The sequence below is a fragment of the Scardinius erythrophthalmus genome, assembly GCF_964197995.2.
Source record: "Scardinius erythrophthalmus genome assembly, chromosome: 9".
Lineage (NCBI taxonomy): Eukaryota > Metazoa > Chordata > Actinopteri > Cypriniformes > Leuciscidae > Scardinius > Scardinius erythrophthalmus.
Genome location: NC_138229.1, coordinates 4,333,892 through 4,359,044, shown reverse-complemented (window position 1 = coordinate 4,359,044; position 25,153 = coordinate 4,333,892). Strand labels below are relative to the sequence as shown.

The 25,153-nt window shown below is 36.6% G+C and overlaps 1 protein-coding gene across 1 annotated transcript in view; it reads left to right on the top strand.

The window, feature by feature from the left end:
* The window catches only part of LOC308696599 (CUGBP Elav-like family member 5), a gene marked incomplete at its 5' end in the record, with an annotated part of 179,909 nt that overhangs the window by 140,419 nt on the left and 14,337 nt on the right, over positions 1-25,153 (top strand). The window contains 2 exons of the mRNA XM_081375438.1: positions 7,835-7,993; positions 18,518-18,662. Coding sequence (XP_081231564.1) covers positions 7,835-7,993; positions 18,518-18,662 — 304 coding nt within the window. The remainder of the gene's footprint in view (positions 1-7,834; positions 7,994-18,517; positions 18,663-25,153) is intronic.

The window sequence follows — 25,153 nt, the reverse complement described above, 5'->3', positions numbered from 1 at the left end:
TTTTAATGCATTCAGATATTTCAGCATCATTTTACAGCTTGTCACAATGATGTTCAATGTCAGATCTCTCAAACCTGTCCTGACAGTCCAGCTTCTTACAGAGTAGCAACCTCTAATACACCTTTACAAAAAATACTTAATTTGACACTCATGTTTCTTACTACTCCTAAATATTTTATGGATGTAACGATACAAGATTTTCTGATACCAATGTCGGATTGTTTAGAATGACATCTGCTGCTAGATACTGATAGTTTGGTGTTCTGCTTTTAATACCTTGTTTCAAATTAATGATAATGATTCTTTTAGAAAGTTATACTGATAAACTCACATTAACTAAATTCTGAACATTAAATTAAGATTTCTAAACCTTTTGGATGGTCTGAATTCACAGTAACATGAACTGAATTCTAAAATCCTCCTGTTTTGCTCACAATCACTCATAATTTCCCTCGATTAAAGGCGCAGTAAGCGATTTCTGAGAAACACTGTTGAAAGTGAATCAGACCGAGAAAGCACAACACTCTTGTGGCCAATCAGCAGTAGGGGCGTGTCCACTCATGATGGGGGGGAGAGTCAGCCAATCAGAAGTAGGGGGCGTGTCCACACATGATGGGGAGAAGAGAAAGTGAGCCAATCAGCAGTAGGGGGCATGTCCACACATGATGGGGAGAAGAGAAAGTGAGCCAATCAGCAGTAGGGGGCGTGTCCACACATGATGGGGGAGGAGAGAAAGTGAGCCAATCAGCAGTAGGGGGCGTGTCCACTCATGATGAGGGAGGAGAGAGAGTGAGCCAATCACCAGTAGGGGGCGTGGTCACACATGATGGGGGAGGAGAGAGAGAGAGAGAGAGACAATCAGCAGAAGGGGGGCGTGTCCACACTTGATGGGGAGGAGAGAGGCTGAGCCAATCAGCAGTTCGGGGCGTGCCCACTCATAATGGGGGAGGAGAGAGAGTGAGCCAATCAGCAGTAGGGGGCGTGTCCACTCATGATGGGGGAGGAGAGAGAGAGAGAGCCAATCAGCAGTAGGGGGCGTGTCCACTCATGGGGGAGGAGAGAGAGAGAGCCAATCAACCAGTCTGTGTGCATTAGTGCATTAATGCAGCAGTGCATCAGTTAAAAACGGCTATTAACTTGCGTGTACAATAAGCTGTTTAAAACATTCTCACGATCTATTTTGAGCATCCAGATGGTATAATCAAATATGTCTTGTGGAAAACTGTTGGAACTTAACTGTAGGAAATGGAGTGTAAAAGTGGACTTCAAAGATTTCTTATCCTGTTGCACCCTCTATAGGCCATGATCAGCGACTAGTCGACGTCAAGCTTAAAGAGTCGTGGCAAAGCAGATTTAGTTGTTTAGAGCCTTCTTTTGTTGTTGTATGATATTAAAAAAGTAAAGCATAACAGTAAAAGCATTATGAATTTTTGTAAAGACTCACTCACAGAAGACTACTGAATTAGTAATTCCACACGAGAGACATTTTCTTCACACACAGCATGAGTTCCAATGCATTTTTCTGCCTGCTTTTGCTTGACAGGATTTAATCGGCCCTGTTTTCAAGCAATCGGCTGATGTCTGATCATAGTGAGGATAATTGTTTTTATTTGCCAATACTGATTATTGGCCCATATATTGGTGCATCCCTAAAAGAAATGCTAAATCGCAATAAAGTGGCAGTGACGTGTGTGTTTGTGTAGGATGCACACATACAGTACGAGACAGTAATGGCCTGCACCCTCCAGAGTGCTCTCTTCAGTGATGCTCACTCTCACCCATAATCTACACTGAAGTGCTGTGTAGGCTTATGATCAGGCATTACAAATCCCCAGAGGTGCAGACCTTCAGGGTCTCTCTCTCTGTCTCTCAGATGAGGGGAATATTCTGGCCTTTAGGGATGAAAGGTCAAGTGGTGCAGTAAATCATCAAGAGCCTTTTAATGAGCCTGTGTGTGTGTGTGTGTGTGTGTGTGTGTGTGTGTGTGTGTGTGTGTGTGTGTGTGTGTGTGTGTGTGTGTGTGTGTGTGTGTGTGTGTGTGTGTGTGTGTGTGTGTGTGTGTGTGTGTGTGTGTGTGTGTGTGTGTACAACTACACTGTAAGCAATTGCTGTAAATTTACAGCCAATTTCCAACACTAAAATACTGTTTTCATGTTAAACAGTTTAGTACTGTAGTTAGCAATGCATTGTGGGTTGCTTAACTTGGAGAAACAGGACAGAGGACCTAAACAGTATGATGATGTTTTAAATTACAGGAAACTACAGTATTTTTTAGAAACTGCGTTGACTGGAGAATTTGGAGCACGGTCAGAAGTTTGATACAACGTTAGTCTTTTAAATTGAGGCTATAGCCTACTGCTTTTGTTTTGGTAAAATTTCTTTAAAAAAAATACAGAAATAATTTGCCATCAACTCCTGAAAGGACTTCAGGAACCATCATTTGGAAAGGAGATTTTCCAGAAGACGACGCACAATTTAAATGATGTGCATGCTACACATCATCGAGTGTTCTTCATCAACATCGGGTCTTCTACAAATTAAAAGGTAATTAAAATCTTATTCATATTGCCAAGAATGTTTGATATCAAACTGATTCTCAGGAGCTTGTCTTGCTAGGGATTTTAACATGTCATTATCAGCGAGGCTTAGATTTGAATAGCCAAAACAATATTACTTTTGGGTGTTTTTTTGTTTAATTTTGAAACATTAGTCGAACGTCTGCATCCGAGGAACAACACTTGTTAACCGGTAAGAGAGGCAATCGGCAGATGGAGGCAGCAGGAAAATAAATTAGCAATAATTAGCTTACATCTTGCCCGGTGATTAAGGATTTAACCAAACCATAAGATTATTGGAACATCGGCTAACCGAGATGGTTTTGGTGAGTTTTATTTTGTTTGTGTCAACTTTTAATGTGTTTTACAAACAGTTAACAAGAAAATTAAGCTAACGTTAATTGTAGTTCGGTTAAAGAGAGACACTTGAATCCTCAAGGCTTTGCATTTTTCTGTTTAAACGGAAAATTGGTGAGAAAATATTGCCTTTCTGGACTCCTTGTGAATGCATTTTGTTTATTTATACTGATCCTCCTTACAGATGTAAGTTTTATTTTTTTATTTAGCCACAAAAGGGTGCATACTACTTTTTAGACATTTGCAGTAGAACTCCCCAAGACCTGTACAAATAAAATTGTTACCCTTTACCCAATTTTGAATGCTAAATCTATTTAGCAGTTTGACTGTAGATACTTCAGAAGCCTACCTCATTCACCTCTAGGTTACTCTCACCTAGTGTTTATTATTGACCTTTTAACAATTTTTCTTCTTAAAAATCGTATTATAGTAAGCATATGTATTTGTTCCCTAAAGGTGTCTGCCACTGCAGCTGACGTTGAGACAACTCTTAGTCTTCCTGCAAGTCCTCGCCTGATACTGCCTGGTATACATTTCATTTAAATTCCTTGATAGACACATTATATATACAGTATCATATCGACCATTCATCTTGAGTTTACAAATGTTTACACAAGGTAACATGCATTCCCATGTTGTTATGACTTAAAGTTTCAGGTGCAACAGGGCAAGTCACAATTAAAGGTTGGATGATCACTTTTGAGGGCCGTGTAATATCTGAGGGCATCACACCAACATTTGCAACGGGACTTGCTGCTGTGTTTGCAATCTACTATATATATTCAACCTTCAATATCAAGATGAGGCAGCCTGCACTCTGGAATTCATTCAGAGGTAGAACCCCTTCATTCCTTGTCATCATTATATGGATATATACAATTAAATTAATGTGTATGTGTTTGTATTTTTGCATAAAATGGTATTAGTACTGTATATTTCAAGCCACAAAACACACACACACACACACACACACACACACACACACACACACACACACACACACACACACACACACACACACACACACACACACACAGGGTATTTTTTTGGGCTATATAGGCTTTATCATAATTCCATTTGATGTCACTTCTATATGTCATTCAAGTCCACTCTATTTGTGCAATGAAGAAAGACAAAACACAATTAATTGCATTTAATTGAATGTACACAAAACAGTAAGTTGTTGCAACCCCACTCTGATCTTAGACTATTTTGATTTTAGGCGCTTCATTGGTATAAATCCAGAGAGAGGGACAAAGGCCTAAAGGGGCAAGGTTGTCTCCAAGAAGAAAGGTGTGATCGTCCAGAAGAAGTCTTCTCAATACACACGTCGCCATGCTACTGAAGAATCTCATTGACTTTGAATGGAACTTCATATAGATCGGTGAGCTCTTTAATCTCACTCTCTTTGTTTTGACAGTCTGGCATTGCCACATTAAGCCACAAGAGAACTGGTATTATTACTTCATAAACATTAGCTTGGAGTGTATACTGTACATACTGTACCTTATTGTATAGTTTATTTATTATTATGATTTGTTGTTTTTTGACAGTGGCAACACTGGAATAATGCTGCAGAGAGGAACAGCTACCAAAGTGATGGTCATCTCTCCTGGATCCACAAGAACTAAAACGTAAAAACACAAGCCTACCTCACAGGACAATTTTAAGAGGTAACCTGCAAGTCTAGTGGCACAGATGCCTACCTTACAGTTTCATCCCTAAATGTTTTTTGTTTTTTTATTGATGCATATGATGCATATTGTCAAAATGTTCTACTGTACTATAATAGTTTCAAAATGGCCTTAATGCACATTTTCAAAATGTCTTTAAGTTTGTTTTCGAAATGTTGCCAATTCTGCATGTTACTATGAAAGTATATTGTTACAGACAATACATTGCATTTTAAGAGGAAAAACATGCGCCTGTGGGCTTTTTTCCCCAAAAACATTGCCAAAGATGCTTGTATGCTAAATGTTCTTACTCATTTGATCAAAAAGGTCTTAATGTTGTCTTAATAGTGCAGTTTTCCAAGAGAATTTGTTAAGTGTTCAAACTTTTGTCTTAAAGGGTTAGTTCACCCAAAAATGAAAATTCTGTCAGTAATCACTCACCCTCATGTTGTTCCAACCCCGTAAGATTTTCGTTCATCTTCAGAACACAAATTAAGATATTTTTGATTAAATCTGATAGCTGGATCACTTCTCCATAGGCTTCTAAGGGATTGAAACTTGCCGACCCAGAAAAGTTATTAAAGACATTGTTAAAATAGTCCAAGTGACTACAGTGGCTCAACCATACGTTTATCAAGTGACGAGAATACTTTTTGCGCACAAAAAAACAAACAAAAATAATGACTTCATTCAACTATTCATTTTCTTCTAAGTGGGTCTGAGTATACAGTATTCACGTATTGTAACTGCGCAGCGCTTCTGGGTTGTACATCACCACGTAGGCTCACTATTGGCCGACGCTGGTCATGTGTGTGATGCGTGTGATGTACAACCCAGAAGCGCTGCGCTGTTACACTACGTGAATATACTCAGACCCACGCAGAAGAAAATGAATAGTTGAATGAAGTCGTTATTATTGTTTGGACTATTTTAACAATGTCTTTAATAACTTTTCTGGGCAGGCAATTTTCAGTCCCTTAGAAGCCTATGGAGGAGTGATCAGCTCTCAGATTTAATCAAAAATATCTTAATTTGTGTTCTGAAGATGAACGAAAATCTTATGGGGTTGGAACAACATGAGGGTGAGTGATCACTGACAGAATTTTCATTTTTGGGTGAACTAACCCTTTAAATAAAACAAAAAAGTCAACTATAGATTATGCCCTTCACGTTTGGTAAAGGGTTAGGGGCAGTCTCTGACGAGCAATCTAAGAGTTTAAGTTTATTGCCATAGTCTAAAGCAGACACTATACTTTTCCATTTTTTGTATTCATGTTGATATTAACATTGCTCTTTGAAATAAAGGTATTTGACTTTGAAGTTTGTATTGCTTATTTTGCATAATATTCACAATAATGTATATCTTAAGCAACTGTCTATAGGCCTGAGAATAATGAAGTTTATTGCAATCAATACTGATTGCGATAAAGACTGATATTTTAGTAAACTGATAAATTTAGTTATTGTATTATCTACTGTGACTGTCTACACTACAGTAAACTGTGACAAGTTAAAGTAACAACCTAAACAATATTGTAATTTCCAAATAATCACAGAAATATGCATTTGTTTTACTGTATTAGACTGTGAAACCATTCAACAGTGTGACTACAGAAATATACTGTATTTCTGGTTTACAGACTACTACTGTAAAATTACGGTATATTGCTGGCGTCTTTACTGCCAGCTCTTTACTGTAAATTATAGAAATACAGAAATATACCATTTTTCTGGTTTACAGACTACTACCGTAAAGTCATTTTACGTTTGAATACCGTAAAAATAACGGTATACTGCTGGCGTCTCTGCTGCCAGCTCTTTACTGTTATTTTACAGGAAAATTTTTTACAGTGTATCTTTGTGAGGACCAGTTTGAATTTTAGACCATTGGAGTGAGGACAAAGAGAGTAAAGTGAGGACATTTTGGCCGGTCCTCACTTTCTGAGAGCCTTTAAAGGCCTGTTTGAGGGTCAAGACGTGGTTTTAGGGATCAGGTTATAATGAGGTTAAGGGTCGGTTTAGGGTCAGGGTTCGGGTTAGGCACTAGTCCTAGTCTTTTTAAGTCATATGTTAGCTTTATTACAGAAGATAACAGCCTTATTTGGAGGGGTAGATTAAATTTGGAAGCTAAATTAGTTGTTTTTAGTGCAAGAAACGAACATTTCTACAAAATGAAATATGCAACAAAAGTGTAGAATATGATGATTTTAATTCATGTGTATAAGCATGTGCATGTTGTGCTTGCCCCTTAAGGGACATGATGAAGGAAAAAAATTACATTGGTGGGAAAATAAATTTCAGTGCTTTTTGTGTTCACTTGCAAAATGTTTGCTTTCCCTTGAGAAGCTCAAATGAGCGCAAAAGTTTTGCAAGCGAACGCAAAGTTTCTCGGGGAACACAGAACTTTTGCAAGCAAACGCAAAAGCATTGAAATATGTCTTTTACTCCCATCTCATATTTTCTTCCATCATCATGTCCTTTTAGGGGCTCCATATGTTGCAGGGTCATCCTACAGTGCATATTTTGCCTAAAATGTTAATCAACTTTAATGCCACATGGTTTTTCTTGCATAGATGTACCCCAATTAACACAAACTTTTCACCCACTTGACAGGCAAATTCCCCCAATCATGTTTTCTCAAACTCACTTTGAAATAAAGTTTATAAATACATTTCTAAATTAGCAATTTAAAGCATTAGTATATACATTTACTTATTCTCTTTGACATAAAATACAAATTATTGATACATATTTAAATTAACGTCCCTCAAACTCCAGTCCACCCTGTTACATCGGTGCTATTTGCCCTTTAAAATCTTAAAGGTATGCCCTAAATCACATGACTTGCTAGAAGTGACATCATTTCCTTTTGGGTAAAGCAACTCAGTCATAAACTTCTCTCTTCTCCCATTTTAGGTGACTGCGTAAAACATAACAGTCCACCCTGTTGTATCAATTTATTCTGAACATGAAAATGTCAAGATTTTATATAACATTCTTCCTAAATGTTAATCTTCTGCTAGCATTTTGTTCTTTCCTAGTAATGGGCCTGAAATTAGCTGCAAACGTCCACCCTGTTACACATTGTATTGTAAATATGGCGTGTAACATATTCCATAAAATGTGAGTGAAATCTGAAATATGTGGTCAGGATTATTAGGTTAAACTAGCCTGAGCTCGACCGGTGTGTTTGTGTGATTCTCCCTTCAATGTTACTGATATGTACAACCGTTCATGTGTCTCTCGCAGGGAGCTTCGTCGAGTTTGGTGGTAAAGTTCGCTGACACCGATAAAGAGAGGACCATACGCCGCATGCAACAGATGGTGGGTCAGTTTGGCATCTTCAACCCCACCGTGGCCCTGCCGTTCAGCACCTACAGCAGCACCTACAGTACTTACACACACGCGGTGAGCACACACAACACGCTTCTGAAGCTTCTGAAGTCGAACAGCCTCAGATTAATGAACGCTGTCCTTGTCTCAAGACGTTTTTCACTCTGCTGAATAATGCATGAACATCATTTCAATTCCTGACCCATGAATACTTGCAGAAAAGCGCAAGAGTTCCCGTGCAATTTGAACTCTTGCTCCCATCGGACGCTTCAGAATATAAGTAACAGGAATCAAATTGATCCTGAGTGCCGTTTTTACAGTGTATTTGCATTTTGAATAGTTGGCTTTGATTATAAAGGACACTCTTATAACCTGTGGTTTTGAGTTCGCGTGATTGCCGTAGAGCCGAGCGAATATATTTAAGGTATGAAATTTATGAAAATAAGCAACATGCACTTTTTATTTAGCCATTAAGTTTCCTAAAGACATTGTAAAAAGACCAGGACTTCAATGTCTTGTGACTTACGAGTATTAAGTCAAGCTTTTCTTATTTGAACTTTAGTAAACATGGCATTACGTTTGGTAAATTTAGTTCATATCATTGAATCAAATTCTGATTCAATAAATAGTTTGCACCAATCAATCAATCAATTAAAAAATGCACTGAAGTCTGCATGTAGCCGTTTTTAATGTGCTTTGTAGGATTATTTAGGTGCATATAAATGAAAATGATTAAATATCACTCTTCCATGTGTCGTTTAATGGAAAACGTGATTATTTTGTATGCTGTTTTACTTCTTATGTGAATCATTTAAATCAACTTGGCAGCCATGACTGTTTCATTGAAATGATGGTTCCTTTTAAGCCATTTCAGAGAAAATACATAAATATAGAGATATGTATCAAATATTACCAAAAGGCTGAAAAATATCAAGATGATTTTTATTAGCTTCATCACCCTGGCCTAGTTCGGCACTCTTAGCGTGGTTGGAAGAGCCAAATGCGTCTTTGAGTAATTCATCTTCTTTAGATGAATCCCAGTTCATTTAGGGAATGGATAATGTATTCAAAGCACATGGATTTCTGTGCATATTCATAAGCGTATTACTTGAAACGATAACGGCATTAGATACAGATTAAGCCTGTGATCTGATAGTGTGGAAGTTAGCCGCTATTTTAAATACTTTTTAGCTCATGGAGTCTCACAGAAGTGGGAAGTTTGAGGATCCGCATCACGTGTCAGACGGGCTCTATATATAGCATATACCCTGCAGGCCTTCGGTTTTAATTACACTGCGCTGAAGTGTGTGCATATGTGTGTGTGTGTGTGTGTGTGTGTGACATTTCAAACTACAGCTTTGATTTTATAATCCATACGATCCTTCGCCACAACCGCGTGCGCCTCCTCGCCATGTTAGCAGCTTGCTGCTTATTATCCTGTTCGTGCGTGAACATACTGGGATATCTGTGTGCAATTCCTTCTGTGACGTCTAAACATGGAGCCAACAGAAGGAAAACCCCCAGGTATCCCATCATCCACCTGTTCTGTGTCCCTGTACACAGTAAATACAACCACACATGTATAAACACACACAAAATCTGAATTGTGCACACAGAGGCATGCTGTCGACTGCATGAACACAGCGTCACAAATTCAGTGTCCGAATTCAGGAGCAGTACGGCAGGAATTCAGTGTTAATTTACTCATTAAAATACTATTTAAAGTTGTGTTATTATTTTCAATTAGATTTTATTTTTATATTTTCTGGTTTCATTTTAATTAAGGTTTTACTAATTTTGTGTTATTTATTCATTTTTTTAATGACTATCATTTTTATTAAGTATTAGTTTTCTAGTTTTAGTTATTTTAGTACTTCAACCTGAGAAATATTGTCTTGGCAACTAGCTGAAATAAAATTAGTTTTTTGTATTTAATATGAATATGAATATATTTATATTAATATTCCATTTAATATTTAAAACAAATATGACAATACTTTTTTAAGTATTAGTTTTTTGTTTGTTAATGTTTAAGGTTGTTTTATATGTAATATAAACATGTTAATATTATATTTAATATAAATATGGCTATAATGTTTTTATTAAGTATTAGTTTTTAGTTTTAGTTATTTTAGTAATTCAGCCTAACCTAAACTAAATGAAAAGAGATGTATTTTCTTGACAACTAGTCAAGTCAAGTCAAGTTTATTTATATAGCGCTTTTCACAACATAGGTTGTATCAAAGAAGCTTCACGGTATTAAATTAAAATAATACATCAATGTTTGTTTCTAGTGGAACGTCCACGTTTGGTAATGCTGATCAATGGTATCGTTGATTGATTAATTCAATTAAATATCCCCAAATATCCCCAACTGAGCAAGCCAAAGGCAACAGTGGCAAGGTAAATACTAGCTAAATTAAAATGTTTAAGTTTTTTTATTATTATTTGAATATTAATATAGTGATTTTATATTTAACATTTAAATTAAATATGGCTATATCATTTTTATAAAGTATTAGTTTTTTGTATATTTAAAATAAGTATGTAAATGTAAAAATGTTATATTTAATCAATATAAAATGGACTATATCAGTTTTATTAAGTATTCGATTTTAGTTTTAGTTTTACTTATTTTAGTACTTCAACCTAAAGTAAATGAAAATGTGAAATATTGTCTTGGCGTATAGCTGAAATAAAATTGGTTATTTTTTATTTAAATTAATATTAATATATTAATTTCATATTTCAATATAAATATGACTGTATACTTTTTGTAAGTAATAGGTGTATTTGTTTTATTTTATTTTATATAAGTTTTATATTTAATACAAATGTAAGTTTCTATAAGTTTTATATTTAATATAAATATATAAATGTAATATTTTATATTTAATAAATATAAAAATGAGTATATCATTTTTATTAAGTAATAGATTTTAGTTTTTGTTTATTTAGTTTTTGTTATTTTAGAATTTCAACCTAAACTAAATAAAAATTAGAAGTATTTTCTGGACAACTAGCTGAAATAAAATAAGTTTTTTTATGTTTAATTAAAAAAAATAAGGGGGGGGTGGATTAACGATAATAACACTGGAAGTCTTTTTCTAAGGCGAGTTTTCTCTTTCAGGTCAGCTACTTAACATTAGTTAAACTGACAGTACCTACACACAAATAGTTACACATCTGGCTTAATGGCACAGATGTAGCATTTACGTGTGCATGCAAGCATAGAGTGTGTGCTTTCTAGATACACGCATAGCACATTACAGACCACATACACACACAAACCCAGTTCTCTCAGCAGGTTCAGACTCTTCTTGCATGTAACCTGACTGATTTAAATTGCATGTGGATTATTTAAATGGGAATGAGTAGCACTTCAAACATTGCCTTAAATCGTGAAATCCTGCCCTAGGGGAAACAAACGAACACACACTCTCTCACACACACACACTAAGTGAAATAGACTATTCATTTTGGTCATAGTGTGATACGGCAGCACACAGGAACTGTTGGGATTATACAACCTGCCAACAGCATTTGCATAATAGCATGAGAGCTTTTTAGGAAGATTTCTGGTTTGGGTTGAGTTGGTTAAAAAGTGTGCTGTGGTTTCAGAAGCGTTTCATAAAGATTGCCAGCTCTGACTGACAGTGAAGGGTGCAAAAGAAGACAGAATAATATAGAGTAGAATACAACAGATCCACATAGAATTGAACAGAACCATAACAAAGCAGAGTCACAGAATACAACAGAACAGAAAATAACCATTTACACAAACTTGATCAAGTTTGGACTCTCTTGATGTACATTAATCGGCCACTTTATTAGGTACAGATGTTTAACTGCTTGTCAATGCAAATATCTAATTAGCCTATCACGTGGCAGCAGCTTAATGCATGTAGGCATGTAGACATGATCAAGACGATCTGCTGGAGTTCAGATTGAACATCAGGATGCGGAAGAAAGGATTTGAGTGAGTTTGAACGTGGCCTGGTTGGTGCCAAACGGGCTGAGTGTTTCAGAAACTGCTGATCTACTGGGATTTTCATGCACAGCCATCTCTAGGGTTTACAGAGAATGGTCAGAAAAATAGAAAATATCCAGTGAGTGTCAGTTCTGTGGGTGAAAATGCCTTGTTGATGCCAGAGGTCAGAGGAGAATGACCAGACTGGTTCAGCTGATAGAAAGACAACAGTAGCTCAAATAACCACACGTTCCCCGAGATCTGCAGGAGAGCATCTCTGAACACACAACACGTCCAACCTTGAAGCAGAAGAGCTCTAGCAGCAGAAGACGCACTCCGGTGTAACTCCTGTCAGATAAGAACAGCAAACTGAGGCTATAATTCGAACAGGCTCACCAATATCGGACAATAGAAGATTGGAAAAAACTGGTCTTATGAGTCTCCATTTCTGCTGTGACGTTCAGATGGTAGAGTCAGAATTTGGTGTAGACAACATGAAAGCATGGATCCATCCTGCCTTGTGTCAGCGGTTCAGGCACAAAGCTCACATCATCTGAAACTGGTTTCTTGATCATGACAGTGAGTTCACTAAACTCAAACGGCCTCCACAGTCGGCAGATCTCAGTCCAATAGAGAATTTTTGAGGTGTGGAGGAACGGGAGATTTGCATCATGGATGTTCAGCCGACAGCCGATCTGCAGAAACTGTGTGAGGCGGTCATGACTATATGGACCAAAGCCTCTGAGGAATGTTTCCAGCACCTTGTTGAATCTCTGCCATCAAGAATTAAGGCAGTTCTGAAGGCAAAAGTGAGTCCAACCCGGTACTAGCAAGGTGTACCTAATAAAGTGGCCGGTGAGTGTAGAATGAAGGGGGGAAAAAAACGGCGAAATGGTATGGTATGGTATGGTATGGTATGGTATGGTATGGTATGGTATGGTATGGTATGGTATGGTATGGTATGGAATGGAATAGAAGGGTATGGAAAGGAAAGGAAAGGAAAGGAAAGGAAAGGAAAGGAAAGGAAAGGAAAGGAAAGGAAAGGAAAGGAAAGGAAAGGAAAGGAAAGGAAAGGAAAGGAAAGGAAAGGAAAGGAAGGTATGGAATGGAATGGAATGGAATGGAATTAAATGAAATGGTATGGAATGGAATGGAATTGTATGGAATGGTATAGAAAGGAAAGGAAAGGAAAGGAAAGGAAAGGAAAGGAAAGGAAAGGAAAGGAAAGGAAGGATAAATGTATGGAATGGAATGGAATTGTATGGAATGGTATAGAAAGGAAAGGAAAGGAAAGGAAAGGAAAGGAAAGGAAAGGAAAGGAAAGGAAAGGAAAGGAAAGGAAAGGAAAGGAAAGGAAAGGAAAGGAAAGGAAAGGAAAGGAAAGGAAAGGTATGGTATGGTATGGTATGGAATGGTTGGAATGGTATGGAATGGAATGGAATTGTACGGAAAGGAAAGGAAATGAAATGAAATGAAATGAAATGAAATGAAATGAAATGAAATGAAATGAAATGAAATGAAATGGAATGGAATGGAATGGAATGGAAAGGAATGGAAAGGAATGGAATGGTATAAAATAGAATAGAATATTTAGTGCCATGCAACCAGGGTTGGTGGAATTTGATTCTGCATTTTGACAGAGTCTCTATAGAACGGTGTCATGAAATGAAGACATGTTAACCTGTAGTCCAGCTGGCTGACGGTAACTGTGGTTTCTGCTCATTGCTAGAAATGGTAGGTTAGTCCTAAATACCAGCCTGTGGTTGTTTTTATTTCTCGTTCATGCTCCGAATGGATTGTGAACCGCATCTCTATTCTAATTTCATATTTACTTCATTTGAAGCAAAAAAAAACCTAGAACCTCTTAGAAATCCCCGTGTAGAATTAACACAGGAGGCATAACATCTCAATTTGTGCATGATCAGTGCATTACAAATCATAGTACAGTATGTTAAAAATAGTGTGCCAAAGTATCCAGGATGCATTTTTGCATTATTTTTCAGCTAATATTGCCTATAACTTCTTACAGATGAAGAGTTTGCAGTGGTTCTTATAGACTTCTTCTGTTATAAAACAGCTAATTGTTTTTCATCAGTGCTGCCACAGCAGTTTTCAAAGGTTTGAACCTGGAAGTTGTCAAGAAATGATTTCCCGTAAGCAGAGTCGTTTAGTCATCCAGAAACCAAAATAGATTAGTCATGTCAAGTAGTTTATCTATTTTTTTATATACTTTTGAGCAGCAGTGCAAATGATGAATTATCTAAATATACATACACAAATGCAGTGTGGTAAAGTGAGATCATTTGAAACTGCACTAGTAAGGATTATTTGACAGTGCATTGGAACAAACAGGGCACTGTACTCTATATCCCATAATGCCCTGCTCCAGCCCTCTCTCTGGCACTGCACTGATGTCTCAAAGGCCTGGCACTGGAATAGACAACACAAATAAAAGCGGGAGAGGATTGGAAGCTGTAATGTTCCAGTGCGCTCTGCTCAAGAACCAAAGCACGAGCCGTCGAGCACTGAAGGGCATTTCAGAAACCTTTCCCAGTGCAAACAAAGAACAGGCCACAAATCCACTACATTCGGCGGTGCAATTCTGCCGTGTCACGCTTCAATCGAAAGGCTTTAACTTTTGACCATGAAGGGAGTTAGTGCACACTGATGATGTTCATTTGGTGAACAGAGCTCCAGACTGATGAAAGCATGCTGTAGTTTGAAAACACTGGGAGTGGGTGTGTTGTGTTGTGATGGAGAAGATGTCTGTGGTTTGCAGCGCCTCCTGGTGGATCTCGGCACAACTGCACACACATGAGCCTGGCTCCTGCTCAGACTCTCAGCTTTTGCAAATCATGAGCAAACATTTCAGATGATATTAACCTGACGCAGGTATTTGTTATGTTAATTATGATTTGTTCTCAGCATACTTGCTGTTTGATGTGATTTTTTTTATTCTAATCCATTTGTGCCTGCTTTGTTTGACTAGAGCACACAAACAAACCAGCAATGATGAGCCTCAGCTAGGGGTGGGCAGACATTTTATATCACGGTTATTATTATTATTATATATATATATATATATGTATATATATAGATTTTATAGTTGATATATAGATTTTAACTATATATATATATATATATGTATATATATATATATATATATATATCACTTTATTATTATTTCTGGCTGAAAATTCAACCTCATGTTTAAATGCTGTTCTTTTGAACTCTCTGTTCATCAAAGAATCCTGAAAAAATGGGTTTCCACAAAAATATAATAATAATAATAAATGTTTCTAAATCAGCATTTTAGAATGATTTCTGAAGAATCATGTGACACTGAAGACTGGAGTAATGATGCTGAAAATACAGCTTTTTATATATATATATATATATATATATATATGTATATATATATATAAATTGAAAGCAGTTCTTTTAAATAATATTTCACATTATTAGACTTTTTACTGTATTTTTGACCAAATAAATGTAGCCTTGGTGAGCATAAGAGACTTCTTTAAAAAAAAATAATAATAATATATATATATTATTTGGAACTTGATGCACCCACTGCAAAAAAAGATTTTCTTACTAAGTATGTTTGTCTTGTTTTGCAGTTAAATATCTAAACATTCTTAAATCAAGATACATTTACTTGAGAAGCAAAACCAATTGAGATATTCAGTCTTTTTACTGAAATGTATCCGAATTTAGTGAGTTTATGCTTAAAACAATAAAAAATGATCCACCAGTGGAGTCATAACATAAAATTAATTCGTAGGGAAAGTAAAGTTATTTTTATTACATTACCATTGGCACATAATTCATGTTTTAAGCAAAAACCTTTTTTTCTAGGAGCTGAGATATTTGTATGGCAAGATAAAACACTAAGTAAGAAAATCATTTTTGCAGTGCACAAACCATCAGATTTTTTGTAATAAATGAAGTAATCTGCGTGCTATCTGCTGGATATAAACGCCACAGCTGGATCAGTTGACACATTTCTATCATGGCACGGTGAGACCGCCCAACCATTTAAACTACAGCTACAGTCTGAATGAATGGCAAAGCAAGTAATTATTGTCAGCGGTTTGGACATCTCATTTAAAGCAAGTAATTATTGTCAGCGGTTTGGACATCTCATTTCTTCATGCACCAAACACTTCCATTTTCCCAAGCCTTCCCCCCCAAGACGTGTCAGCACGTCCTCACGAACATGCACAAACACGCGTGTCACCCCGTGAGCGGCTGGAGGCTTTGCATTGAGCTGTGCCTCTCGAAGCGCCTCTACAACAGTAATTGGCCCATGATGGAGCGCTGATTGCCTCGGAGTACCTGGGGAGTTCAGCACACATTAGCATTCAATAAAATCGCAGATGCATACACAAACACTCGCGCTCCTGTAAATGAGTTTATCACTGAGGCTTTCTCCTCGTCTTTGTGTCTCAAGGCTGGACGGGAGTTTATTTGCCATGTGAATTTGGTCAGCAGAAGTGTTAGCAATTCATTTAAACTGAACTAAAGCGGCACTACTGATATTCTGTACCACAGTTACATTTATATGGACATTTTTATAGAGTTTGCTGAAATTATTAATAAACAGCGTGCCACAGATGTCCACAGAGTTATGATTAACCTGAAATGATTTGTTTTTATTATATTCTCCGCTACTAAATGATAACCATATTCATGTACAGTCTGTTCAATGGATTTGCATCATACTTTTCAGAGAATACCGTGGTACTTTTATGTATATGTTTGCTAATGTTTCCAATGAATGTGGATTCTGTGTTGATAAACCATCTCTTCATGGCTAAACAAAGTAACATCATTAAGAATGCATGCTAATGGTTAACCCAGTAGATCAGTGTGGTCTATATCGATGCATGTATAGATTACACTCACGTCGAGCTGCGGTCAGTTGGTGTGTGTAGTTACAAGCGTCTTCTAAGGCTAATTTGCATCCGCTCCACATAAACAAATACTATTGTGTGTGTGTGTGTATATATGAAGAGTTCAGATGCAAAAAACCTCTAAGTGCCATCTGAAATTTTCTTCTAGAATGTTCATTTTTATCAAACTCGTATATTTAAGTTCAGTAATTTCACTTAAATGGCAATTAATAGGTAATCTTCATTGCCATTTAAGTGAAATTACTGAACTTAAATATACGAGCTTGATAAAAATGATCATTCTAGAAGAAAATTTCAGATGGCACTTAGAGGCTTTTGCATCTGAACTCCTCATATATATATATATATATATATATATATATATATATATATATATATATATATATATATATATATATATACATGTATATATATATATATATATATACATATATACATATATATACAAGCTTCAAAAGATTTCTATTTTAAATTAATGTTGTTCCTTTTTTTTTTACTTTTTATTCATCAAATAATTATGAAAAAAAAGTATCATAGGTTATAATATATATATATATATATATATTAAGCAGCACAACTGTTTCCAACATAATATTAGAGTGATTACATATTAATATACATATTAGAGTGATTTCTGAAGGATCATGTGACACTGAAGACTGGAGTAATGATGCTGAAAATTCAGCTTTGCATCACTGGAATAAATTAGCCTACATTTTAAAGTATATTCAAACAGAAAATCATTATTTTAAATTGTAATAATATTTCACAATATTACAGTTTTTTCTGCATTTTTGATCAAAAACATATACTAGCCAATATAAATGAATGCTAATAAGCAAATGTGTGTATGTAGATTTTCTGCACTGGGGTCATTTCAGGACTCAGCACATATTAGTTACTCTACACGTCTGCTTTGTACTGTTGTGTTTTCACAGATGGTTGTTGCCATAGTGACATAATTACAATAATTAGCTATGCTACAGTGCATTTGTGTTCGTTAATTCATTTTAGGAATGTCGTTTGATCCAATTTATTTGAACACCTACAGACACATGTTGGATCTCCGACAGGGTCAAGTTATTATAACTAAAAAGTACAGAGTAGTGCCATGCTGTTGTTATTTTTTGTGAACAAGATACCATGATAATATTATGTTTTTGAATGTATTTCTTAAAGTACCCTGGAGGACCGTGTAAATATCATATCATACATAAATATGGGAATATTTCAGTAGTAATTACCAAGCATGTAAGTAAGTACCGTGGTATTACTATCATGTCCGTCAGTGCTTTTTTGTAGAGAATCCTTCATTTCCAATAAGATCAGATATATTTTATATTTGTTTTTGTGTTTAATATGGCGTAGAACTATAGAACCCATTCTAAATGCGCATGTGAACGCCATTAGCGTTTCTCACAGGTTCGCGTTTAAAGTCTGTGTAGAGAGAATGGTGTCGTCTTAGCGGCCCCTAATTTAATAACAAATGATCATTGCGACGGAACCAAATCAATTAAAACTAACTTTAGATGGAAATAACTTAACTCTGCTGGAAAGCCGAAACAATCTCTGTTACCTTAAATTATACGCTTATCTCTGTGAAGCTGCTTTGAGACAATCTACATTGTTAAAAGCGCTATATAAATGAAGATGACTTGACTTGACTAGAATGTTTTCTAACGTAAGCTCTCTGTTGTTTGATTGGTTCAGCTGATGCAGCAGCAGGCGGCGATCATGGCGGCTTCTCACGGGGGTTATTTAGCGCCCAGCGTTGCGTATCCAGCGACACAGATTCACCAGGTGGGGGCGCTCAACATGAACGGCCTGCCTCCCACCTCGATGACACCTGTTTCAGGTGAGTCTGATCACACACTCATTTACATGCCAACTTTGTTTCAGATGTTCTTCCTAAAATGTCTTACAATTTAGCAAAACTGTTTAGAACTTTAGGAATGTGACATAGTTTGTGAAACTATAGTTATTCAACACATCAAATTGTAGGGTAAGAGATATTTTTATCCGTTAACACTTTACAAAAAGGTTCCATTTATTAACATTAGTTAACTACATTAGCTTCTACATCATTTATGAATCTTAGTTCATGTTTATTTCAGCATTTACTTATACATTTTGTTAACATTAGTTAGTGCTGTGAACTAACATGAATGAAAACTGATCAATAGTATTTTTATTAACTAGCATTTAAAGGCACAATATGTAGGATTTTTGGATAAATAAAAAAAATTGGTTTAAAAACCAACAAATAGGTTCTGTACTCATAAAACGAGGCATTGGAAAGTTTGTGAGTACATCAGGAGTTTATTTAAATAACACTTGCCTGATGGCTAATGCTACCGCTAACCCGGACGTCGACGTCACTTCCGTGATTTGGGAAAAGCCTGTAAAAGTACAGAACCTATTTGTACTACTGTAGAAGTTTGGTACCATTCTGGGCATTATTAGTGGGGTAATTTACAAGATACAACCTTGGATCCATTAGCGCCTGCACTAAGCCGTTCGGCTGATATCTCTAAATATGCTCTAACTTTAATAATGTTCGACCAAGGGAAAAAAGGCTTCTGGGGGGGTGTTTGGCTCGAGGTCATGGTGCAAAGGAAATCAGCTATTTTAACCGGCTTGTGTCATTGCGTCACCTGTCAATGATGTCACATCTGCGTTACCGTCGATTTCCGGTTTTACATCCATATCCATGGAAACACCAAATATGCTTTGATATGTAATGCATTTTATTAGACAGATGAGCAACTGTTTGGATACTTTTAACAACAGAAAACTACTAATTTATATATACAGGGGTGCACATCACTTTTTTGGTCTGGTTCTCAAGGGATCACCTGGAGATATTGCTTGATATCACACTTTACACGGCACATACAATCTGTCGTCATCACTCTTTTCTCTCTAACATGGTGATGATGATGATGTTTTTTATTTTTTTATTAACATTAATGACACAGACAACAGCAGGAATATTAGGCTGCTGTCACTTTAAGACCGAATGCACTGATCAAATATACTGACACGCATCCGGTTTCGCAGACGGGTATTTTGACATCATTTTGTATGTATGTGTCCGTTCAAGCACAAGTAAACGTGAAAGAGGATTCAATTTGGTGTTCAAGCGCTGTCTGAAACACGCCTCTTTCTCTCTTTCGCCTCTCTGCTTTTAAAATGTGTAAATTGACAAGACAAAACACATCCAAATGATAAACTTTGACTCTACGATGATTAAACCCGCGAATCACATGTGCCGAACCGTGGGGCCTAACACGATTGGTCTTATTGTTTGAATATTTTGTTTTCTTGATTTACCGCGAGTAATATATTTGCATCATGCCTCAGAGACAACACTTTTTCAAGTGGCTAACATCGCATAATCAGAAAGAGCTTTTTTTGTAGTAACAGTAATACAGCATTTTCTCTCCCATACAATATATTTTAAAACTAATTGCATGTCATTTAGCAACACAAGTCATCCAGCTTTTATTAATATAATATTCTAATACCGATCTAGCTTACTGCAGCGTGCAACAAATTATAACATAACTGTCAACAGTATGATTGTTTTAACCAAGGAAAACAGTGCTGCGTTACCCCACAATTTGAATTTGTCAAATTAAGTGACCTGTATAAGTAATGATTCAGCACTCGCGGCTGTTTCATCTGAATGAGATAAAATAATGTGAATTCAAGTGATCAAACGTAACTGCTACAAAGTTTAAGTTCAGGGAAGAAGGAGGTGGGAACCGGTAAAGTTTACCGACAATTTAATCATAAAATAAACATAAACAACAAAACGACTGTGGCATATAAGCATAATAAAAGCTCCATGGGACTCGAGACCGGTGTGTCGCGCAGGCGTCTCTCATTAGCATTCACTCCAGTGTCCTCGCTCCGCTCCCACGGCTCTCGGCCCCGCCCTGCTTCACACCACAGTAACGTTAATAAAACTTCAGTACATTAGCTCACCCATGAACATGATTTCTGTTGAGATGAAGATGACAACTCCCATGATTCCTTGCTCATTCACGGCGTTTTTTATTGTTTTGAATAAGAGACCTCTAGTGGCGAAACTTACATACTGTGCCTTTAACAAAGATTAATAAATGCTGTAGGAAATATATTGCTCAGCAAATTAGACCTTATTACCATGATTTCTTTACAAGTACATTTGGTAACACTTTATTTTACAGTGTCCTTGTTATATATATTACATGTACTTACCATAGTAATAACAGGAAATTATGCATAATTACATGCAACTAACCCTCAACCAAATCCTAATCCTAACCCTAACCCTATAGTAAGTACATGTAGTTGCTTAATATTACTCAGTACTTAAATGTATAATAACAATGTAACAATGACACCTTAAAATAAAGTGTAACCGTACATTTTTAATGTATGATTTTGTGCGTGTAGATACACTGAAAAAAAATTTAATCATTTTTGGTTACACTTCATTTTAAGGTGTCATTGTTACAGTGTAATTATATATTTAAGTACTGAGTAATATTAAGCAACTACATGTACTTACTATAGGGTTAGGATAGGATTAGGGTTTGGTTGAGGGTTATTGCATGTAATTCTGTTATTATTAGGGTAAATGCATGTGTAACAAGGACACCATAAAATAAAGTGTTACCTTTTTTTTTTTTACAGTGTAGTGAAGTCAACTCTGTGAAACTAGTATAAGCTGCATTTTTGTTACATTAGGTCAGTTTACTGGTAGTAAATATTCATGATTTACACTTCGTTTGTACATCAAACCGCATCTCACGTCGAATATCAGCTTTCACTCCCAACTCACCTGATCAGTGTAATGGACACGCTAGAGATTCCTATTGATCCGTAGAAATCGATGACCTGGATGTGAAGCACATCTCACGGATGCGTTTCAGATGGTGACCGCTGGTCCCGCACACACACACACACACACACACACACACACACAAACACAGCTGCAGGGTCTCGCTCTTTTTAGCAGACGTTTTAAAAAAGGGATATAGGATAGTCCGCTGGGTCCAACATGAAAACAAGCTCTTGAATTTGAGAAGCATTTAAAATCCATCCGCTGGTCATGATTTAGACTCTAGCTTATTTCTGGAATGGAGGTTCAGAAGATACATTGCAGATATCAAGTTTATTTTGACCATTTAGTAAATATAACCACATAAGTAAATAAGTAAATAAGCATATAGTTGACCTTAAAGCTAACACACATGTACTAATACTCCAGTTTTGATTTCATATGGTCTTTAATTATGTTCATGGAGCTCCCAAACAGGCACGTGGGTTTTAAGCGGCCACATTTGTTTCGAGTCTCCTGTAATTGCACGCTGTTGGAAATGCCAGAACTTTGAGTGACAACCGTAATCATCTCACGCTCGAGCGATCTGTGCCCACACAGAACAGATGCTTTCATCTGTGCAGAGGATGACCTTTAGTCTGGGTGCTGTTCTGGGCTCAGGGTTTGCCTTTCATATCCTAATGAAACTAATGATGTGACCAGCAGGAAGTTGATCTGAGACCAGTGCGCTCTGATGCTTTATGCAAATGTGTCCGGGGTCACTTCCCCTCCGACAAACAGCTACTGATCACAATTAACTGAGTTTAAATCCCTCTCTTGCCCTCTTGCTTTGATTTATTCAAACTTAGCGTGGATTTGTATAATTCATATAATTCTAATTATACTGATAGTATATGATATCAATATTAAAGTTATGTAATATTACAATATCTAATATTATATAGTAGTAATATTAATATTATTAGAAATGTTATATATATATATATATGTAAATGCTACTGTAATGCATACATGCAGGCCCTATATATGCAGCTTTCATGGTATGTGTAGCGTGTCTTGAGTTATAATACACCCTGTTTCTCCTCACTGACCACGTCAGATACTACTGTAGGCGAACACACACACACATTTATATACACTATAACACCATACACTCGCCCAGCATCCACTCTCCTATTGATTTGATTTTTACTCTGACCGCCTATTGACCTTTGTAGCTTCTAAACTGTGTGTGTGTGTGTGTGTGTGTGTGTGTGTGTGTGTGTGTGTGTGTGTGTGTGTGTGTGTGTGTGTGTGTGTGTGTGTGTGTGTGTGTGTGTGTGTGTGTGTGTGTGTGTGTGTGTGTGTGTGTGTGTGTGTGTGTGTGTGTGTGTGTGTGTGTGTGTGTGTGTGTGTGTGTGTGTGTGTGTGTGTGTGTGTGTGTGTGTGTGTGTGTGTGTGTGTGTGTGTGTGTGTGTGTGTGTGTGTGTGTGTGTGTGTGTGTGTGTGTGTGTGTGTGTGTGTAGTATCTTGGAGTCTCTGGAACAGACAGTAGTAGACATGGCAGACTAATTTATCATTGCTGCATGGGACCACAATGCACAAAGCACTGCAAAAGAGACAAAAGCTCTCCTGGGCCCGTGCTGTCCCACACACACTCCGTGCACATGCAGATTCCTGCTCCATAAAGAGTAAATATTTGCTACAACTGTGCTGTGATGTGACTTTCTGCAACATTAAATGCAAATACAGTCATTACCTGTTTAGCTAGCAGTCAAGTCCTGAACGAACACAATACCCTGAGCGTCGAGTTTTGTAGGGCAGAATTTCACAGCTTCTTTTTTTTTTCATCTAGTCTTGCGACTAGAGAAGACTTTTGACTGTCAGCATAAAATTCTGTCCTATTTGCAGCTTTTTCGGTCTAAGAACTGCACTCTACAGAAGTCTTTGCCCAAGTGACTTAATTAAGTTGCATGATTATCATAGGTATAACAAAAAAAGTTTTTTGGTCTAGAAGTTGTCACAAACAGGATAATTCACCCAAAAATGTTAATTTTATCATTTACTCACCCTCGTGCAATTTCAAACCTTTATGACCTTCGTTATACTGTAAAACACACAGGGCCCTATTTTAACGATCTAAGCGCATAGTCTAAAGCGCAAGTGCACTTAAGGCGAGTCCGAATCCACTTTTGCTAGTTTAACGACGGGAAAAATGGTCGGCGCTCCAGGCGCATGGGCTAAAAGGGTTGTCCCTATTCTCTTAATGAGTAATGGGTGTGTTTTGGGCGTAACGTGCAACAAACCAATCAGAATCTCCGATTCCCTTTAACAGCCAGTTGTGCTCGTATTATGCATCAATGTCTCTTTTGGAGACATTGATGCATATTGTTTTGTTAACAATGTTACCAAATAAAAAAATAAAATAACTCCATGTTATTTTGGACCCCATTGACTTTTAAGCTATTTGAACAGCTGAGACCTTCTTCTAAATATCTTCTTTAATTTTTCACCGAAGTATGAAAGTCATACAGGTTTGGAACAACATGAGGGTGACTGTTGTTATTGTTAACTAAAATTAAAACTATTCAAAATTTATATTAAGAAAGGACATTTGGCCCTGTTTTTACGACTTTGCAGAGTGAAGCATTATTTATAGACTATTTTAGTGTTTGTCCATATTTTGAATTAGCTTTTTTTATATATAAATATTTTAATTTTTGTTTAAGTTTTAATAATTTTGTAATGGGATTTAAAAAAAATTATTAGTTATTTAATATTTCTATTCAGGTTTATTTCAGTTTTAGAAATTGTAGTACTTCAAATACTTCTTTATTTCTGTTAGTTGACAGTAAGTAAAAACATTTCTTATTTACATTTAAGTTTTTGCTTTTACTTTTTACTTCTTTTTTTCAACAAAAAGAAGGAATTTTCTGTATTAATTTGCACTGGTGTTTAATCATATTTTGAATCATGCATTACTTTATATTTTTCTTACAGTGTAATATTTAAAAAAAGACAGAATCTCTTTAAAACATGAGCTGGCAAGTATAGTAGCATGTGCTGGTCGTGTGTTTAGATGCATAAATGAGCACATAGTGTGTGTGTTTGTGTTAAAGGCCCTCGAATGAATCTCTAACTCTGCTGGTTGAATTTCATGTTTCACATAAAGCGTAAAAGAGTAGCTCTTCCCTTCAGAAGTCTGATTTATCTCAGTGTTTCACTGAGCGTTTGAATTCACGTTCAGTTGCTGTCAGGTGTTTGGATGTGAGAGCCGCTCTGTGTTATTAACACTCTCTGACTCACTGTCACACATTTCTCTCTACGCTCACTCTATACTCCTCCTTTATCACTTTCCTTTTCTCAATCCCGCTGGAAAATCCAGCTAAAACCAGACTGGCGATAGCTGCATTGCGTAGCACTGCATAATAACCGGTTTCTAGCTGACCAGGGTTTGTCATTAACTCCTTTAATGACCTTGTTTGAGATCCATCAATCAGAGAAGTTTCGGGGAATAAAGCTTCGTAGATGACATA